The 21,392-nt window shown below is 45.4% G+C and overlaps 1 protein-coding gene across 2 annotated transcripts in view; it reads left to right on the plus strand.

Moving 5' to 3' along the window:
* The window catches only part of LAMA4 (laminin subunit alpha 4), a 96,479-nt gene extending 75,087 nt beyond the window's left edge, over window positions 1-21,392 (plus strand). The window contains exons 24-38 of one of the 2 annotated variants that reach the window (XM_051613090.1): window positions 177-308; window positions 1,609-1,751; window positions 4,287-4,425; window positions 5,500-5,637; window positions 7,689-7,822; window positions 9,484-9,648; window positions 10,346-10,499; window positions 11,205-11,398; window positions 12,007-12,196; window positions 13,027-13,182; window positions 14,016-14,175; window positions 15,194-15,324; window positions 17,043-17,136; window positions 18,214-18,333; window positions 20,055-21,392. In XM_051613090.1, coding sequence (XP_051469050.1) covers window positions 177-308; window positions 1,609-1,751; window positions 4,287-4,425; window positions 5,500-5,637; window positions 7,689-7,822; window positions 9,484-9,648; window positions 10,346-10,499; window positions 11,205-11,398; window positions 12,007-12,196; window positions 13,027-13,182; window positions 14,016-14,175; window positions 15,194-15,324; window positions 17,043-17,136; window positions 18,214-18,333; window positions 20,055-20,200 — 2,196 coding nt within the window. In that variant the 3' untranslated portion in view covers window positions 20,201-21,392. The remainder of the gene's footprint in view (window positions 1-176; window positions 309-1,608; window positions 1,752-4,286; window positions 4,426-5,499; window positions 5,638-7,688; window positions 7,823-9,483; window positions 9,649-10,345; window positions 10,500-11,204; window positions 11,399-12,006; window positions 12,197-13,026; window positions 13,183-14,015; window positions 14,176-15,193; window positions 15,325-17,042; window positions 17,137-18,213; window positions 18,334-20,054) is intronic. The other variant, XM_051613091.1, reaches the window with a different exon arrangement.

A 21,392-nucleotide genomic window follows, 5' to 3' on the forward strand; every position in this document is an offset into this window, starting at 1 on the left:
AGAAACTATGTTATAGCTTTAAAAACAAATTAAAAAAAAAAAACAAAAAACCACAACAAAACATTTCCCAGCATGTTTTTCCCACTGTCAGACCCTCTCATAAGACTGTCTATTATTCTTTTCAAATTCCTGCCACAATCACAGTGCTTTTCTGACTGCTGTTGTGTTTTATACAGAGTATGTTCTTCAGCCTGGAGATGCACGACGGTTTCCTGCACCTCCGCTACGACTTTGGCTTCAGCTCTGGCCCCGTGCTGCTCGAGGACTCCATGAAGAAAGCTCAGATTAATGATGCCAGATTCCATGAGGTAGAGATGTTACAAGCAGGTTACAAGCACAGCCACTTGACCAACTATTCCAGCAGCTCCAAAGCAGCAATAATTTGCTCCAACAGCATTGAAAGGAGCAGAAAGGTCCAGGGCCAGGTGGTGATGCAGCACAGCGGGCAGAGGAGTGCAGTGCATGCCTGCTTGCATGGGGAAGGGCTTCTGCAAGTCCCACCACCCCTGTCTGCTGGAAAGGGCAGGCTCTCCCTGCCTCCTGGGAGATCAGTGCTTGTGGACACATTCCTGTGGACACAATCACATCCCGGGCTGCACCAACAGCAGCGTGGGCAGCAGGGCCAGGGAGAAGATTCTGCCCCTCTGCTCTGCTCTGCTGAGACCCCACCTGGACAACTGTGGCCAGTTCTGGAGCCCCCAACATAAGAAGGACATGAAGTTGTAGGAGAGGGTCCAGAAGAGACCACAAAGATGATCCAAGGGCTGGAGACAGGCTGGGAGAGCTGGGGTGTTCAGCCTGGAGAAGGCTCCAGGGAGACCTTAGAGCACCTTCCAGTGCCTGAAGGGGCTCCAGGAAAGCTGGGGAGGGGCTTGGGACAAGGGCAGGGAGGGAGAGGACAAGGGGGAATGGCCCTAAACTAGAGCAGGGTAGATTTAAGATCAGACATTAGGAAGTTGTTCTTTACCATTGCAACAGTTGCCCAGAGAGGTGGTGGAGGCCCCATCCCTGGAGACATTCAAGGTCAGGCTTGATGGGGCCCTGAGCAACCTGATCTGGTCACAAAGGTCCCTGTGCACTGCAGGGGGGCTGGACTAGATGACCTCTGAAGGTCCTTTCCAACCCCAGACATCCTGTGAATCTATGGTTCTGCATATTACTGGCCAAGGGCACTTCACCTGGAAGAAAAAGTGTAATTAATTCAAAAGGAAATTATAACCTTGTTTAAGAGGAGCACAATGAAGCTTTTGATGTTTTGACAATGAAATAGGTTTTTTTAAGAAGCATGCCCTAACTTCTTGGGTGAATCAAGAGATCACTCTGAAGCTAAGGGAGCTGATCTGTTGCTGCAGCTTAGAATTTGACATGGATTTGTTAATAACTGAAATATCCTGGGTTTTTAGTCATCAGAGAAGTTGTGACATCAAAACAAGGTCCCTACAGTAATTGCTGTCAGCCTCTCCCAATTTATAAACAACATTTTTGATAAGTGGGAGGAACTTTTCAAACGAAGAGATAAAGATGCAATCTGATTTGCAAAATCCCCACAACAGCTTACAAAATATGATGATCTTTTGTACAATTTTAAGCACATGCTTTTCTTTCCAGATTTCTATTATCTATCACAACTCTAAGAAGATGATCCTGGTAGTAGACAGGCGACATATAAAAAGTGTGGACAATGAAAGGACAGCCATGCCATTCACAGACATCTACATTGGAGGAGTTCCTGCTGAGGTCTTGCACTCCAGGTTGGTTTACAACTGGGATTCAGTCCTTATCTTCTCAGTACTCACCATATTTAAGTGATGGTTTATGACCTGTGCTGAAGGGCTTGCATGAAAATATTTTTCCCAGCCTCAACACCTTTTGTAAAACAGCCCCTCAGGCACTCTTTTGAGTGCCTCTCAGAGCTCTGAAGTACCAAGGATTAGGCTTGATTCAGCACAGATAAATTCTGCTGCAACTGGTCTAATTTCAGCCAGGGGAACTGAAACTGGTTTCTTCTTAAAGCAAAAAGTAATTTTCAAAGAACACCTGCTCTGCAAAAAGTGATCTTTGTGGAGCAGCAGTGCAGTGGCTGAAGGACCAACTGCAGCTTCAAACCTAGAGATGATACTTTTCCTTCTATAGTTCTGATCCACCTCAGGTTCTCCTTGGACCCAGCTCAGCTGGCTCTGTGTGGGCTTGGGAAGAAGAGGAAACATCTCATTTTCTCATGGTGCCATTTGAGAGAAGCCAAGTTGAACCTCAGCAGATGGTACAATCCCCAGTTCCTGCAGTGGGAATCTGCTGGACCAGGGTCCCTCTCTGGGACAGCAGCCTGGCTGCCTCAAGAAGAGTCTGCTCTTCTGACAGGCAGTATTCATCCCCAGGCTCAGACAGCATTTTCAGAAGGGCTCCAGCTGCTGTTCTAAGTGTCACAGCTGCTAAAGCAAATAACAGCTCTTTAAGCACCCTCTGTGTAAAAAAAAAAGAAGAAAAAAAAAAAGATAGCAAATAATGTTGCACAATAGTTTCTAGGAATTACTGGTAAAGCTCCTGAAACCTGATTTTGTTGTCAGGAGAGCCTGTTGAATCAATAAATAATGTCTGAGATACAAAGCACTTACAGTCAAGGCTTTTAAGATTGGGACAAACTTCTCGTAAAGGAAAATGATGCCTTTCAATCCCATGTAATTACCTGAGCACACAGACAAAATGGTGGGAAGGGAGAACCAGAGCTTATCATTTATCTGCCTTTCAAATAGCTCTTTACAAAGGTCTGTCATAAGGGGCTATTAAGAAGACCAGTGGAGTGGAAGAGGGGTAAAGGCTGCAGGGGATTCAAAAGCTGCTGGGGAAGAGAAAACAGCCCACAGAGTAACTCCTCAGCTTTCATGGTCTAAGTCTACAGCACATGCCCAGAGGATCTCTCTTAGGGCTGGTATTAAATACATTAATGATCTAGAAACAAAGAACAAAAGGATGGTGAAAATTCCTTTGGTTAATCAAGCCTAGAGAACACTGGAAAATCCCAGAAGGACCTAGAGATCTAGACAACTGAGCACATCATTGGCAGACAAAACTTGTTCCCAAATGTGGGCTAGAAGATAAATCCCATGAATTATGCCTGCAGCTTTCTGAGTCAGTGGTGGTCATTCTGCACAACACCTGGAGGGGACTGTCACACAGCATCTCCAGGAGCAAGTCACATCAGAAAATAATCCATATGCACTGTGAAAATATTATCCATTATAATGCTGAAAAATATAAGCTGAAGCAGAACAACACCTTGGCCTTGGACACTGCTCCCAGCTTTGGTTCCCATGGCAAGAGCAGACAACAAAAAGTAGGGTCCAAATCTTTCCATTTTCATCAGGAGCATAAGTGGTCAGATTACCATTATATCTACTGGTGATCTACTACTACCCATCTACTAGTAGGAATATCTACTACTGATATTTATGGTTCTTTTTCTCAGGGGATTTACATTTGACTGCCAGCAGGGAAAGCTAGCTCTAGTCTTAGAGGAGGAGTTTAGTATTCATTCAAAGCAGTATATTTGCATTCATTCCAACAGCCCTTTCCTCTTTCAATTGTCATTTTTCCCAAACAAATTCACCTGGAAGTACCATTATAGGTCATTTTTCTCCCAACTCAGTCACTGCATAAAGCAGAAAAGTGAGAAGAGTCCCAGTGCTCAGGTCCATCCTGTCGAGAGCACAAGGATGATGCACACGTGGGGTGCCCTGCTGTGCTCTCCACCTCAAACCTGGCACAGACAGGACCCTGGAAGCCCACCTACTGCTCTCAGGCACAACTGTGTAAAGCCCCTTCTCAGCAAGCAGAGTTTACTCTCACTGCCTTGACCTCTGGTGCTGTTGCCTGTTAAGAAATGAAGAACCATTTGCTTCCCAGGACAAGAAGACAGCAAAGCAGGAGAAATAAACCAGCACTTTTAAAAATTATCAAAAATGGAGATAGAAATCTATTCATTTTCACTGTAAGTGGGTAGAAAACCATTTAAAAATAAGACTTTTGATTTCATTGGTTATTCTCTATGGGTCTCCTCTCTGAACCCTCATCTCTTTCCTTCTGTAACATTTGTTACATCTGATGCATCTTGACTTTTCAAAACACATAATGTGGTTTATTAGCATTTACCAAAAAGATGCAGGAGTTGGGCACTAGTGAGGCAAATCATTGAGGTTCTTCCAAGGTTTTTTTAGAACGCCTTGGTGATAAAAGCCTCTTCAGAAAGGCAAGGGCCCTCTAACCACAGCTTGTCTGACTTTGTTTCCCAGCAGCATTAGCTCACACCTGGCAGGAACCGTTGGCTTTAAAGGCTGCATGAAGGGTTTCCAGTTCCAGAAGAAGGATTTCAACTTGTTAGAAGAACCAGGAACCCTGGGAATCAGCTATGGGTGCCCAGAGGATTCACTGGTAAGCACAGCATCATTTGTGAGATAACAATAAAGCTTTGGCAGTGGGTTCAGCTGGGAGCTTGAGTTTTGCTCCAAACAACCAACAGAAGCCTTGAAGCAAGGGATGACAGTGCAGACAGTGACAGGCAGGGCTGGGGTGTCAGGCTGTGAAATTTGCTGACATAATGCCCCATTTTCACCCTGACCTGCAGCACCAGGTGTTCCCCTTGATATTCTTAACACATGGGAGAATGTTGTGTGAAAGCTGGATCTGAAGCGCCTTGTGTGCTGCATTCTGAAAGGAAATCTTCCAGCATAAGTATTTTTTCCTTAAAAAAACAAGGATAATTGTCCTTGCATGTATCCTAATGCAGATGTGTGAAATGAGAGACCTTCGCCCTTCACTTCAGATCTCCCCTTCAGTCAGGTCAGCCCTTCCCCTGTGACACACAAACCAACTGCAGTGGCATTAGCCCTAAGAAAATTGCCATTTGGAGTCTGATCCCTTCCATCATTCACCATTTCTCCATGACCCTGCAAGGCTGGCACATCTCCAGGTGTTTGTGGCCCTTCTCACGCAGCCTTGTCTATCCAAAGCCACGCTCACAGGCCTGTCAGGATGGAGGAGCCCACCACGTGCAGAGCTCACAGGCAACCTCACTGCCCACGAGGAAGCTGGCAGCAATTTGTCCCACCTCAGACCTAGCTTAATTCCTGAGACTCCAAGGGCTGCAGACCACCATGTCCAACACCCCCCATCCCAGCATCCCAATTAATGTGCCACCTGCTGGGATGGTAACTCAGTGTCAGACAGGCCAGGCAGGGGCCTGAGCCCCTCTGCTTCTAATCTTCATGCTCACCAACATCTGCAGACTTAGGATGAGACCAAGAATCCCAGGGAACTGAGAACAACTTGTCTCATGCTGCCTAAAATGGAAAGCCTTGATGAATTAGGTGGAGACACGCAGGAGAAATTGATGTTTTTATAGAATCAATCTGGCTGTGTCTTTTTTAAAAAGAAATAGCCCCATTCATTTTGTGATTGGATTATTTTCTGCCATTTCCATGTGCTTTTGTTTGGTGTAACACACAGATGTCCCGCAAAGCGTATTTCAATGGAGAGAGCTTCATTGCATCAAGCCAGAAAGTGTCTCTCTTGGGTGAATTTGAAGGAGGCTTTAATTTCCGGACCCTGCAGCCCAATGGGCTGCTCTTCTACTATTCAGAAGGAGTGAGTATGCATTTCTTTACAGTTTGTTTTATTTTAGCCTTGGACTGTCTCCCAGAATCCTAGGGGAATCATACAATGTCTCACATCATCTTTTCCTAACAGAGAAAGCAGCTCACAATACAGAAAGATCCATTGATGGCCTCATTTTCACAGATCACACTTAATCTACAGATGAAAACCAGCAATGCTCAGACATTCTGGTGTTGAGAGGATTTGATCATCTGCCCAGAATTAAGATGCATCCATTTGGGCTCAATAAAGTCCTCAGGGCAAAAATACAGAGTGGATCTTGTTGAGCTCAGCAGCACTGCAATCCCTGTTTGGATCTGTAGGTGCTACCAAAGCACAAATAATATTAGGAGCCTCATGTTTTCCACCTAGACTCAATCCCCTAGAAGGAAAGCCAACGTTTGTTGGAGTTAGTGGCATTTTGAGTCAGTCAGAAAGCTGCTTGCCTTCCCAGCTGGCCCCCAGACATCCGTGTGTGGCTGTGAAAAGCTGCACTTGAGAATGGCTCCTTGCAGCTCTGGGAAGCCAGGCTGCCCTAAATGCCCCCTCAGAGGAGTGACATGGGCAGAAAGAAGGACTTGCATTCCCAAAATGTGTGAGCCAGAGAATTGCTTCCCAGATCCTGCAGGCTCAGACTGACATCTACAGCAAGTGTGACCTCAGATGACAGAACATTTGCAACCACCTCCAAAGGTCTGTTCTGCCACACTTGCAGAAGATGGTCAGCCGTGCAGCAGGAAGGCTGCATGACACCAAGTACCATCCCTGAACTTCTACCTTTTACAGCCTGCAATATTACCCTAAACTGAAATCAGGAACCATGTCAGTTATCCACATCTTTGGCATAAATGAGGCCTTAAAAACACCACTTCTGGTCTTAACTTAAAAGCTGTAATCCTGTGAGCTGCCAAGTGCTCTACTTCACAAATGGAGGCTCAGCTTATCAGCACTTTGATAGAGACAGGATGAATCACAGAATCCCAGAGTGGTGGGGTTGGAAGGGAGCTCTGGAGATCACCCAGTCCAACCCCTGCCAGAGCAGGATCCCCTAGAGCAGATCCCACAGGAACACGTCCAGGTGGGGCTGGAATGTCTCCAGGGATGGAGACTCCACAGCCTCCCTGGGCAGCCTGTCCCAGGGCTCTGGGACCCTCAGAGTCAAGAAGGGTTTTCCCATCTCCAGGTTCAACCTCCTGTGCTCCAGTTTGTGCCCACTGCCCCTTGTCCTGTCCCTGGACACCCCTGAGCAGAGTCTGGCCCATCCTCCTGACACCCCCTGCAGATATTGACCAGCACTGATCAGATCCCCCCTCAGCCTCCTTTTCTCCAGCTGAGCAGCCCCAGCTCTCCCAGCCTTTCCTCCCAGGCAGATGCTCCAGCCCCTTCAGCACCTCAGTGCCCTGTGCTGGCCTCTCTCCAGTAGTTCTTGTCCTTCTGGAACTGGGGAGCCCAGACCTGCCCGCAGTGCTGCAGGGGAGGCCTCCCCAGGGCAGAGCAGAGGGGCAGGAGAACCTCCCTGACCTGCTGGACACGCTCTTCTCAATGCACAGTGGCAGAACTTGCTCAAATAGAACAGAAAATATTCCTGCTTTCTGGCCCTGTGATCCTATATGCCTGACCCAGATAGCAGATCTTATTCTATGAGATAATTTTGAGTGATTGAATGGATCTGATCAGAGGGAATTAGGAGAAGAAAAAAATGTCTAGGTTTTATGACAGCAAAAATCCTGCAGCACCAAGGGCTCCAGGAACACAAATGAACTGCAAGCACCTTATACCCATGGTGGGGAAGGGGCTCATGTGACAGACACATGAGACATAATCAGCAGCAGAATTCCCAGAATTCAGGCTTAAAAAAAACAGCAAGAACATCAATTCTAACAAGATCATCTCCTGGTTTGGTTCTCAGCATCCCTTTCTGCCAAGAAAGCACAAATGGGGAAAACAGCAGGAAGGAAAATAAAGACAACAGGAGAATGCACAGAACTGTTAATTGCTCAGTGTTCCACTTGCTTATGAAGATGTTTCTGTCTGCCTTTCAGTCAGATGTATTATCCATCTCCATGGACAGAGGTGCTGTGGTTTTAAATGCAAGTGGAACCAAAATTCAATCCCCCGACCGAAATTACAACGATGGGAAAACTCACTTCATCATGACTTCTGTCACCCCAGAAAGGTAAAGCTGTCCAGCCTCTCCTGTTCCCCACCTTAGGAGCATAGATATTTCTTGGAAAGCACATTAGCATGTAATACTCCCTTTCAAAGTGATGGCGGGGGGGGTTTAAGTTATAGTTTTAATTCACCAATTCAGTTTAAAAAAAAACCAAGCCAAAAATCACTGCTTGAAAACTGGCCAGTCTGGCCGGAACACAAGATGTTGGGAATTTTTAGTAGAACTAAAATAAGAGTTTTTCTAAAAGCTGAGTCCCTCTTTTGTACTCAACTATGGCAGTAGTTTAATATAATTTAAGACGAGCATGAGATTAATTTTTCAGCAGGATTGATTGTTCTGATTTGTTAGAGCAATCCCAAATTGACCCTGAAGTTTTGGGCACCTTCACAAGAAGGATTCACTTGGGCCATACTCAGTGGAACGTGGTGAAAATATCTTTAGCACTGACAGACAGAAATGTAAGACTAAATAGAGCAGCAGGGAATAAGGCTCTGCCTGCTTCTTTAAAACCTTGAAAGCACTGCTTTATTGGCAGGTTTTACTGATGCTTTTTATGTTTAAAATTTCTTCAGAAGATCATATAACCAAAGAGTCTTTCTTGAAGAGCCCTGCCCGTGCAGACACAACCAGGTCACTCTTAATTTTCTAACAGAAGCAGAGGGTTGCTCCCATGACTTCCAACATCCCAGCAACACAGTTTGAAAAGCTGAAGGTGCAAAAAGGTGCCTCTGGGAGAGCGTTGGGGACTGTGATGCTTCCCTGAGTGCTCTGAATTCTCAACTTGCCAAACCAATGTCTGATGTTTTCATTATGCTCAGTTTCTTACTAAAGCAGCAGGATCCTCCCTGACTTCTGCAGCCACTAATGTGATGCAAAATGAGATCAGGTAAAAAACACACAGTGTAAACTTAAAGCATTGTATAAACTTTAAACTTAATGTACTGTGATGAAAGAGAAGGAAAAATTGATAGGGGCATAAAGAAGAAGGATTAGCACGTGTTTAGATCTTGCTGTACCTAAATGGTGGCTCCATCTACTCACTACCAGCCCCTTAACTTATCTACCTTCACTGGGTGGACTCAATTTATTTTGGACTCCACAATTAACCCCAGGGTGTTATAAAATCCATGGGCCTCTGGACTCCACTTTGCCAGGGGGGTAATGGCATTGCTACTGCTGCACAGCTGGGAGTGAGAAGGGCTTCTCACCTTGAGCACTAACAGGGGAACCTTCTCACTCTCTTCAACTCCCTGAAGGGAGGTTGTGAGCAGGTGGGCTCGGGCTTTTCTCCCAGGTGACAGGACAAGAGAGCCTGGCCTGAAGCTGCTCCAGGGGAGGTGTAGGTTGGCTATCAGGAAGCACTTCCTCATGGAGAGGGTGATCAGACATTGGGACAGACTGCGCAGGGAAGTGGTGGAGGCACCATCCCTGGAGGTGTTCAAGGAAAGGCTGGATGTGGTTCTTAGTGCCATGGTCTGGAGATGTGGTGGTGTTGGTCACAGGCTGGACTTTATGATCCTAAAGGTCTTTTACAGCCTCAGTAACTCTGTGATTCAGTGATGTGCACATGGCTTGGAGCAGCCTGGCTGCATGTGAAGGGCCATCTAACCACCTGCACTGGCTGCTCCAAGACTTGCCTACAGAATGGGTTCTTTGCCTTGCAGATACGAGCTGAGTGTTGACGACAAGAAACAAAGCAAGAAGAACCCAGCAAAGGACAGAGCAGGGAAAAGCCCAGAGGGTGGCAAGAAGTTTTATTTTGGTGGCTCTCCCCTCAGAACCCAGCAAGCCAACTTCACGGGCTGCATAAGCAATGCTTACTTCACCAGGTGAGCAGCTTCCCCCCAAACCCACCACCAAGCAGTCCCTGCCTGGCAGCTCAGATAGGAGCTGGAGAGAATTGGTTTATTGTCGGAATAAAATTCCCTCTCTCGTTCTGCAAGGCTGGACGTTACGTGTGAAGAAGCTTCTCAGCTCATTTGCCATGGGACCTGTTGGCACAGCCCTGCTAGGTTAAGATACTGTTAAAGTTAAAGGAATTGTTAAAGGAACGACTGGCTGTAAATCAGCTTTCAGTCCCACACCTGCTGGTGCAACATGCAATGTGCACAGCTGTAATTCACACTTAGATGATGCAGCTTTCAGCTCTGCCTTTGAAACAAAATTATATTAAGGCATCTCACAGGAGCTGGGGAAGTTAGAAGTTTGGTCTTGTGAAAATGGCTAGAATTTGTTGATCTTATTAGCTTCACAAAATGTTCTTATGTGGAAGATTCTGAAGTGAATTTGGTGCTGCAGGTTGAGACTGTTTGTGCAATCATGGATGCAAGGGGGTGGGGTAGTACAGGCTGCATTACTCTAACACTGACTGGTCAACCTGTACTCTTACCCATGAGCCAAGAATGACAGAACACCCAGCAATTAAGCACCACCTGAACTATAAATGTAAAATTCTGTGATTTTTATGCTGACAATTCCAACACTTGCAAAGAAAGCTGTTCTTGTCCCCCCCTATGTGAAACACAGGCTGGACCGAGAGGTTGAAGTGGAAGATTTCCAGCAGTACCCTGAGAAAGTTCAGGCTGCTTTGTATGGATGCCCTGTTGAATCTCCTCCAGTTGCTCTTCTCCATAAGAAAGGAAAAAACTCATCAAAAGCCAAAGGAAACCGTAATAAAAAGGTTTGCTACAAATTGTCCCAGTACCACCTAGAATTTTCCAGAGTTGATCCGTCCTGTGTCACCCCTGGGGATTCTCCAGATCGTGGGCCCAAGATGCACCACATGAGGAATTTTTCAGATGCAGGAGGGAAAGGACCCTGTTCCTTTGCATATCCCACTGCTGCAAATGACTGCCCTGACCCCCTCCATCTGCCCTGCACTTGCACCGCTCCCTCTTCCTAGAGCTGTAAAATAAAATCCATGACATCTGCACAGAAGTACTTCAGAAACAAGCCTTTTTGATTTCCCATGTCCTGAATGAACAAGCTCCTATTCTCAGCTGCTTCTGTGTGGCTCTTTCCACTGGGCACAGTTAGCATGCATTAACACCAGTGTGACAAAATCCTTCCTGCAGCACCCAGAGCCTTCAGTTCCATCGTGTCCTCTCCTGCCTGCAGTAGAGCTGGTGTCAGCAAAAGCAGAAAGGAGAAGGTTCCATTAGAAAAGAATTGAGTTGCAATGATGTTAGCTACACCAGTGCTCTGGTTAACCCTTCTTTTACCCTAAACCAGCATCTGTACTAGACCTCCTCATGGAAAATCTGACAGGGAACCATTCTTGTTTGTCCTGTAAGGAAACGATACATCACCAGCTTAGATATCAGAGTTATTTCGTTATGTCCAACCATCCTTAACATTTCTGGTTGATGTTTCTCTTTCTGCGAAGGTGGGAAGAGATAAAGACAAGATCTCTCAGCCTTCAGGGGGCCTCAAAAAGCTGCATCAAGAGGTGAACATGCAAAGAGACCCTCAGTGCCACTTGCCCGTGAATCCCAAGGCAACCAAAGATGCATTCCAGTTTGGAGGAACAGCAAACAGCCGGCAGGAATTTGATCACATCCCAAAGGATTTTGGTGAAAGGTAAGGGGACCCTAGAAATAAAAACTGAATTCACTGGGGAGGAGACAGACATATTTCCAATTTTTAAAAGGCTCTGTTCTGCTGTCACCTTGGCTTTTTCTTCATATCTTCAGCCAATGCTTGTACAGAGCATGTTGTTAGGATCTTCACTGTTCAGTGTCAAACCAAGCTGGCAGAGCTTGCCACGTTGTTTTGGACTTTACAAGGAACTACAAGGAAGGAGAAGCTTGGCAGGGAGTCTGGAAGACATTAAAGGTTTGTGACCTTTCAGGCCTCCATGCCATTGTGGTTTAAAAGTCTCCCAGCACTAATGTCCAACAGGAATGGAACTCTAGAGTGCATAGTGTCAGTTATTGGTGGCCTGTACTGATTTTGTTAGCTCTACAGATTTTAATTTTTTAAAACAAATTCCTTGCAAGGCAGTTTCTTCTGCAACTCTGACTTCTACTCCAAAAAGACCCAGTAAAGAATGTTTCTCAAAAACAGCAGTTCCATAAAGGAGATAGATATTCCTTTGGATGGAGGGAAAACCTGTCTTCCTCTGCCTACAGTTTCATGTAAGTCAATTACATCTGCTCTAACTTGAATATTGTGTATTTATGTGCCAGAGCCCAGTTCTCTATCAGTCTGAAAACCCACTCATCTCACGGAATGATTTTCTACGTCTCGGATCAAAAAGAGACCAACTTCATGGCCCTTTTCGTTGCTCACGGCCGACTCATCTTCATGTTTAATGCTGGTCATCAGAAGATAAGGATTAAGAGCCAAGAGAAATACAATGATGGCCTCTGGCACAACGTAAGTAAAAGAAAGGAAGCATTAGAGTGGCACATGCCAGCAAGGCTGCAGAAAAGTCCCTGCTGATGTGACAGCTCAGGGAGTTCTCATTCCTGTGCTCACACCTTGAGAAACTTCTGCCAATACTTTAAAATCTTCAATGTTGCATTTTATTAAGTCATTAACTAGGGACAGGAGAGTGAAGCAGCTAGAAAACCCCAGCAATTCCCAACACTAACAGCTCAACAGAGGGGGCAGGAACAAGTAGAGCAGTGAGACAATTCAGAGGTAACTTAGCTAGGAAAGGAAGGACTTTGATCATTTTGTGCTTAAGCAAAGAGCACAGCTGTCTGAGGAGCCCTCTGTAGGATATGAAAATAAAAAAGACAGTTTTATGGATCCAGGTGAATTTCCCTCTGAATTTCCCTCTCTCATCACTGACCACAGAGGAACTCTACAGTTACTAAGCTCCTAACATGGGCATTTCATTGTTTAAAGCAGACTGGATGAATCCTGACCAGAAAACTGGTGACGACCATGCAAATGCTCACGGTGATAGCCCTGTAGAAATGAATCACATCTGCAAACATAAGATGGGCAGATCTCAGTAGACCTTGGGACACCTTGATTACCTCTGCCTTGTGCACCAAAATGTCAAAAAGACAGCAGTTTTACTACCTAATGCAAAATACAGAATTGTCCAGCAAAGAATGATGGCAGTTAATCCAACAGGATTGTAGAATATCACTCACAAGCTTTTCTTCTCAAACTTCTTATCTTCTTCCACTGCACAGGAATGTTCCCTCAACAGCTTAAAGTAATCTTCCAATTATTTTTTTCTCCCATTCTAGGTGATATTTATGAGAGGCAGGAATATTGGTCGGTTGATAATCGACGGTCTCCGAGTACTGGAAGAACCTTTTGGTGGTAATGCCAGTCCCTGGCAAGTCACCAAACCACTCTACATTGGGGGTGTTGCTCCAGGAAAAGCTGTAAAAAATATCCAGGTAAAGCAGCCAGCCATTCCATCACCCCACAGCTCTGTGTACAGCAGTTGCCAAACTGACTGTAGGGATGAGGTGAGGATGAAGTGTGTTGTGGTTGGAGTCCTGAGCATGCTGAAGTGACACTGCCCAGGTCCAGGGGCCAGCACAGGTCCTGCAGGGCTGGGCTGGCTGCAGCTGGACGAGGCTTCCACAGACTTGCAGCAGCAACTGCAAAGCCAGTGGTCTCTGAGGAACAGAGGAACCCTGGTGACCCCCAAGCTTAGGTGAGACAGGTGAAGTGAGGCGAGGTCAGTTGCACCCAAAGGTCTGGGGTACAGAGGAGCTTCAGAGAGATCACGTGTTGTTTAGTATCCCTGCTGTAAGACACTACCTAGAAGTCAGGATTCTGCTCTACATCTTGGTACTGAAGTACATGGAAAGGAGTGTTAAAGCAAAAAAGAATATAACCAAGGCTCCTTCAAAATAACCTTCAGTGTTAGGTGCCTAACAAGCCAGATGTGCTGCTCAGGAGCAGCAGAGCCCTGCCTCGCCTTGAGGGCATGAGGTGTGTGTCACACTGCCTGGTTCCAGTTGCACCTTGTATCTCAGGGTTCAGTAAGGGCTGTCTGAGAAACAACACGAGCTGGACTTACCTTGAAGGCATCAGAGAGACATGAGAGGCTGTGAAAAGCATCAGTCCTGCTTCTCTTCTCTGGAAAGCATTTTAATTCAGCACTGACACACCAGACAGTCACAGCCTTACAGCTCATGAACAAGTACAAGCAAAGACGGAGGAGTTTCTTTCCTTCCACAAGCAGTTTGCCTGTTAATCATGCTTTGTTTTTCCCCCTCAGATTAACTCTGTCTACAGTTTCAGTGGCTGCCTCAGCAATTTACAGCTCAATGGGAGATCAGTCACCTCAGCCTCCCAGACGTTCAGCGTCACGCCTTGCTTTGAAGGCCCGGCCGAAGCAGGAACATACTTCTCATCAGAAGGAGGATATGTCGTCCTTGGTAATACCTTGCTGAGCAAATGCATCCCATAATAAGCCTATAGTATTCACCATGCTTCAGGTTGACATATTTCACCCAAGGGTGTGGGAACTTCTGGGGCTGAAAGCCCTAAGAAGTAGAGATCTTTATTGTGGGAAGCAGCTGAAGGTGGCAGGTCACAATGCCACCACGGAACTTAAGAAGCTGTTTCATAAACATAGCTGCCTGTACCTATGTGAGTATTAAAAATAATTAAAACACTTTTGCAAGGAAGCAGATTATAATGTGGTAAAAATGATCATAAACATGTGGAAGTCAATGTGGCTAAGACCAAGCACATGAGTAAATGGTCATCCCTTAGCTCTTAAATAATAAAACCACAAGTAACTAAAGAATCCTAAGGAAGGGCTTTCTGCATGTGTGAACAGCATGACAGAACACATCTTTCCTGTCACTCAGCCTGCTGTGCTCCAGGAAGGGTTTCAGGAAGGGGTTTTGGTCACATAGGCTCTGATCTGAACAGGAAAAGAAATGACACAGCCCTGTTCATTGGCAACACCAGGAGAGTCAGGCAAGGTTCCTTGCTGGCCTGACACCAGATTGAAAAAGGGGGTTTCTTCTGCTGAACCCTCAAAGCTCAGGTGAACTCCCACTCACTGTGCAAAGACTGCTGAGTATCTAGCAAACTGCACAAGAAGAAGCTGCCAAAAAAATACAGATCATTTACTTTCTGCTGCCCGTTTCATTGCTGAGAAAATTTGTTTTAACAAAATACTTTAAAAACAAATAATTAGTAAAACAAAGAAACCTCGGTTAGTAGTTCAAGCAGACATAATGAAAACAAGCATTGGGAGGGGTCCTTGGCAGCACAACACACCATCTCCTCACCTGCGTGCACTGGCACCGCTTCCGGCGGTTTAAAGACAGGACAAGCAAGTTCCACCCTGGGGCTTTCAGTCGCCCTTTTGACTTTGAGCAGGCGACCAATTTCATTCCTAACTCAGGACAAAAATAATGTTATTTTCTTTCCCCCCCCTAGATGAATCCTTCAGTCTAGGCTTGAAATTTGAAGTTGTTTTTGAGCTCCGTCCCCGAAGCAGCTCCGGGATTTTGCTGCACGGCCACAGTGTGAACGGAGAGTACCTGAACATGCACATGAGAGATGGACAGGTAGAGTGGGAGCTCCCCTGGCCTCCCCTGCCCTCACTGGCTCCTCTCCTACCTCCTTGGGCTCTGCTACCTGCAGCTTTTCTCTTGCAAACTCACCATGAGTTGCCTCATATTCCTCTCCAATACATTCCAACTGCTTAGATCAGGCAACTTAGATACTCCCTTTAAAATATAACAAGTAGCACCTGAAGCAAAATCAGATCACTTTACTGAGACCAACTGTAAATATTTCATGAGCAGTGGAAAAGAAGCAAAAGCACTGACTCTTTTTTCATCCACACATGAAAAACGTGTAACAGCACAAATAAGGTAACTGTTGATGATTTTTTATTTCTGGTTCATTAAAAGAGAAGCCTGAGTTGTGCTGGGTCTATTCCTGCTTTAAGACACACGTGTGTGATGGGCAGAGTGAGGGAAAGTTCTGATTATCTGTTGGTCTGGTTCCTAGAGCCTCTGGGTTTTTGTCAATGAACTGCACTTACCAGATAGTTGTTGCTGCTGCTGTTTGTTTTATTACATTCAATGCTGAAATCTGAGTCCCTTCACACCACACACCTTAGAGATCACTTCCTGTACATACAATAAACACAATCCCCCTGGAAAAGCAGCTCTTCCCTGCTTCTCACTGCAACAAGCATGACAATTACATTGTCCTAGTGAGCACCTGTGGCTTTGCCACTCTCTGCTCTCCTTGGCTGTGTTACCAAAGACCTGTTCTGTGAAAACATTTTTGCTGGACAAACTAGAACAACCAGCACCTTTAATTCATTTCTTAAATGTCCACACACCTCTCTCCATCAGTGCAGCTTGTCTGTGGGATTCACTAAGGAGCCACTTTATTTCATGATCCTGCATTTTATTTATTCACTCCTTTGTATTTTGTCCATGTGTAGATGAAAGAGAACATGAGGATCATTGCATTGATGTTTGCTGGTGCCCCTGTGGAAAAAAATGTTCAAAGATTTCTTAACTACAACTATACTGAAACAGAGATCCTCTCAGCTGAAATATAAGTTGTTCCCATGCAACATTTTCAGCAGGCAAGGTGTCACCATTGCCAGGGACAGCACAGACGTTTGAAAAGCCAGAGAGTTTTATTTGGCTCCATGTTTGGAGTTCTCTGGCAATCCCTACTGGGAATTCTGTGCCCCACAACAGGGGCCACTACTGGGCCACTTCCCTGCACAGCCACCATAATACACATCTCTACAGTAGACATGCAAAATTCAGAACAAGGTTCACTTCCTAGCTGTGCCAGAAATTTCCTGGTAAGCCTGAAAAAATCAAAGTTATTCTGAGGTTTCTCATCTGGTCCTTTCTCATTTCTTGGCTGCTTATGCTTGGGCTGTTCACCACTGTTTTCCTCATTCAGAGGCCAGCAACATGCCAAGACATCATCTGATGCCTCTGAACACTAATTTATCACACAGGGCAGCAGTACTAGAAAATTGAAGTGAAATTCGTTGTTATTCTTTAATATCTTTTTAACTCTTTCTTGAGTTCAAACCAGAAATGTTGCAGAACTATTGAATCTAAAAAAATAAACAAATATACGTGCGAATGAGAAAGGTGCTTTATTTTAAAGAATAGAATTAAATCATGTTTTTCTTTCACTTACATACTAGACATGTTTTGAGTAGTGAATGCAGCATTATTACAACAGAAGGAAAACAGCCCAGGATGGGGCTGACAGTGATGACTACATTCTTTTCCTCCAGGTTACTGTGAAACTCAATAATGGAATCAGGGAGTTTTCAACTTCAGTGACACTGAAACAGAGTCTCTGCGATGGCAGGTGGCACCGAATTGCAGGTCAGTAAAACAGCAGCATCCCTTTAAAGAAGGTGACCCAGTTCCCCCTCCCCAGATATCCATCTCCATGGGCTGGTGCACTGGGAACGGGCTTGTATTTTCCATTCTTCCCTTTCACCTGCCAGGGTGGAAGTCTGTGTGAAAGAGACAGTCGAGTCTGTCCCTCAGATACAGGAACTGTAGAGCTGCTGGGAGGATGAGAACAAGTTGTTATGAAGAAAAACCAAGGCTGGCAGTTCCATGTCCAATCCCTCCTCAGCCCTACACCAGATTATATTCTTCTCCCAACTGGAGGGTCAGTAAGTTGGTGGAAGGCAGTAGGCAAATATGTGCTGCCCTTAGAGGTCAACTAACAGGACAGACCTGGGGAGCCCCTGCCTCACACAGAGAGATGCCTGGGGTCAGGATCTGGCCCCTGTGCCAGACAGCCACTCTGCTTTCCTGGGTCTGAAAGTCAAAAGGTACTTCCAAACCTCAGGTACTTTGAGCTCCCTCTTCTTCCTGTCTAGGTGCTCACTTGGGATGTCTCCCAGTGTCACATCCAGAGGAGATCCAAGTGTGCACCCTTTCCCCACGCGTTCTGGTTTCCTTTTGAAGTAAACCCAGGGACACAAGCAAGGAGGAAACCTCTCTGCATCCCAGCATGTCCCTACTGGGAATGAGTTAGCATCCCTGGAGACATTCAGAACCCACCTGGACATGTTCCTGTGGGATCTGCTCTAGGGGATCTTGCTCTAGCAGGGGTTGGAGTAGATGATCTCCAGAGGTCCCTTCCAACCCCACCACTCTGTGAGTCTGTGATACAGTCTCACCAAGCCACGTGCCACTGTGTGCTCAGACTCTGAGCCCAGACACAGCTGCCACCAGCCAGAAGCTCCATGCACAGCACCTTGCTCCCAGCTGCACCTGGCACTGGCCCTGCTCTGTGCCAACATGTCCACACACACTGGTGGCTCACACCCCCTCGAGCAAACACTGACCCCAGCTCCTCAGATCAAACAGCTAAGGTCTGTCTGTCAGAGAAAACTCACCTGCTATTTTTACAACCTTTTTGATCCCTGCTCCTTCTCCTTTCAGTTATTCGAGATGCTAACGTGGTGCAGCTGGACGTGGACTCTGAAGTCAACCATGTGGTGGGGCCACTAAATCCAAAGGCAGTTGACCACAAGGAGCCAGTGTTCATTGGAGGTGTGCCAGGTAAGGCTTTGGCAGTGTTACCACGTGTTGTTCTCAAAATGCAACAGTTTCTAGAAAAAAAACATGAAGCTTTTGTTTTCATTTAAAAAAAAAAAAAAAAAAAGAGCAACACAAACCTGATGTGAGGAACCTGGTGAAATTCAAAGGCTCAACAGTTGATGAGAAATGTTCTGCCTCAAGTTCTCAAAGAAAAAAAGTGCTGCTTCAGTGAAATAAACACAGTCACAGTTGCTGGAGGGTCAGATATGGAGTCAGAAGAGAAATCACCTAGCTAGGAAAAAAATAGCTTTTTTTTTTTCCCACTTGACTCTTCCAGAATGGGCTGACTGTGCTTTAAGAAGTTATTTAGTTGTTGATGGGATTGGAAACTCACTGTGGCTGTAACTGGAATCTCAGGGTTTGGTTGCTGGTAGACTTCTTTCTTTGAACACCAGACAAAACATGAAGATTCTATTTCTGACTAGTGATTTCTATTGCACAGATGTCTGCTCATGTGAATTTGTGACTCACAGACCATCTGTGGAGCGTGGGCCAAGATTACTACAGTAACTTCCCTTACTCAACAGACACAGCTACTCTGCTGAGCTTCATATGCAAACTGTAATCAACACTACGTGGTTCCATTTTTAAGCCATCTCCTGCACATTTCTCATGGAAAACACACGACATAATTTCTCCGTGCCTTGCGTGTCAATCAGGAACAGCTCCAGCTACAAAATTTATGACATTACTTATCTTAGATTAGTGGCTTGAGTCCATGCTGATCTCATCCATCCCACACTAGCAGGAGGACAAACGAGCCTGAAGGGAATAATAAAAATCTATGTGCAGATGCCTGTTCAGTCTTTAAATCCAAACTGGAATTTTATAACTCTTCCCAGAGAGGTAATATAAAGTGGTGATTGCAAATGCAGTTCTGCTTCATGACAGAGCCTTCCACTGCTCCATTCATGCTGAAGCACGAAAGCAATGCCACACGTTGGCTCTCTAATGTTGTTACCACCTTAGTGCAGAAACATCTTACACTGAACTTCACCACAACAACCAAGCTAGAATACTAACCAGTGCCAGGCAAATACCAGAATCTAAATGCAATCTAACAAATCAGACAGAGAGGACACTGGATGTAATGCTAAAAGCAATTACAAACATGCACCCTGGGATTCATCTACTCTGCTATTTAAAAGAAAATGCACTGGTCAAAAAATGCAAGATTCTGCTTCTATTGACTGTGCAGCATCAAGAGTTTGACACAGATGTAGAGAACTGCCCACACTCACTCTAACAGTCTCTAGGACACTGGCAGGAGAGCAGATGCTGGAACAGACCCACACAACACTCAGCAGAGCTGCAGTCAGTAGCAAATTGCCAAGGAAGAGAAACGTGTGGCAGGTTCTTGTACACACAGACTAGCCTGGAGACACCAGCTTCTCTTTAATCCCTGCAGGTTTTTCAGTGCAACAGAAATACCTTCCCTATATTCTGACTCTTCCAGTGCTCCAGTGTTTTACTAATCCTCTCTGTACCATTTGGACTGGCCAGTTATGTTGGTGGAGTGTATAGATGTGCAGGATGTACTACAGCACGGTCCTCAGAACAGACCTCTGAGCTCTTAGGGAGGGGGTTCACCTTCTGTTACAGATTCTGCCACCAAAATGATTATTTTGGTCATCGTGAGCTCTAACTTGTTAATTATTTGTTGTTAAATCTGCTCCTTCCAGAGTCCCTGCTAACAGCCAGCCTGACTACACGCAATTCCTTCATCGGCTGCATCCGTAACTTCATGATTGATGAGAAGCCAGTGAGTTTTAGCAAGGCAGCTTTGGTTAGTGGTGCTGTAAGCATCAACACCTGCCCAGCAGCCTGACAGGGCCTGCATCAACCCTGTGCAGCTCCTTGGACCACAGAAAGTAAAACGGGACAAAAGAAACCGGGTTCATCCAGAGAAGAAGGATGAAAAGATGAAGGATTCGTCTACAGAAAGCAGGATGTTTAAGGGTCACTTCTAGTCCTCATGTGCAAACAAAAATCCCTGAAGAATAAAGGGCTGTTGCTTCTGCACTTCTCTTACTATGCCACAAGAGTGAGCTTTACCATTTCTTACAGCGTTATCTGCGGCCAGCCTGTCACACCAGTATGTGGGGTGAGGAAAGAAACAAAACCTCCATTAGATGTGTTACTTTCAAGATAGATCCTTTCCATCATTTCGTTCCATACTTTAGGCCACCCTTTGTTTCACAGGAAAAGATCTGCTAATGCACACACCAGAATAAAGCTGGATAATATTGCAAATAACTGTGCTCAAAGGTATTTGTTTTTCAGTTTCCATTCAACTCGTGTACACATTCCTCACTTAAAATGAGAGGCAGAGAGCACACCAACTATGTAGGCTTACAAACAATTACAAACTGAAAATGTTAATCCTCTTCTAGACTCCCTGGGCATGTTCTAGCACAAAGTGAAGACAGGACATGTATCTTTTAAGCCAGACACTTTCTAGAACCAACCATCTACCTAAACTGAGGAGCTTCACAGCAATACTTGTCTCACCAAGGAAGGGAGAGGAGAAGCAAAATTCAAAATGTCAGGGTTTTTCTCTAAATTTTAAATGCACTTGCATAGAGACACAGCACTAAATCCATCACCTTGTTGTGAACTCGTTTGCACCAATATAACCCAAGTAACCATGAAGCAGAATTGTAGTCACAGTTTCAGGCACATCACATAAAATTAACACTGCCTTGTGAGGCTGCTGCAGGACTCCAGTTTGCAGCCATAACCATCAAACTGGAAACATGTTCCTGTGGAATGTATCCTGGAAGAGGAACTGGGAGTGGAACAGGAAGGTGCAAACATAAGGCAAAGGGCTGCAGATCTGAGCTGTGTTCAAACCCTAGAAGGCAGATGGAAGATGATACTGGGCTTTTGCTCCAGCAGGCTTGAAGATCCAACAGACACAAGACACTGGCAAAACTCAGCCTCTTCAGTGACAACCTACAAGGCACCAAAATCATTTAAGTTTGTTTTCTTTAAAGAATAAACTACTGTTGACAGGAAAA

Source organism: Apus apus, chromosome 3 (genome assembly GCF_020740795.1).
Source record: "Apus apus isolate bApuApu2 chromosome 3, bApuApu2.pri.cur, whole genome shotgun sequence".
Taxonomy (NCBI): Eukaryota; Metazoa; Chordata; class Aves; order Apodiformes; family Apodidae; genus Apus; species Apus apus.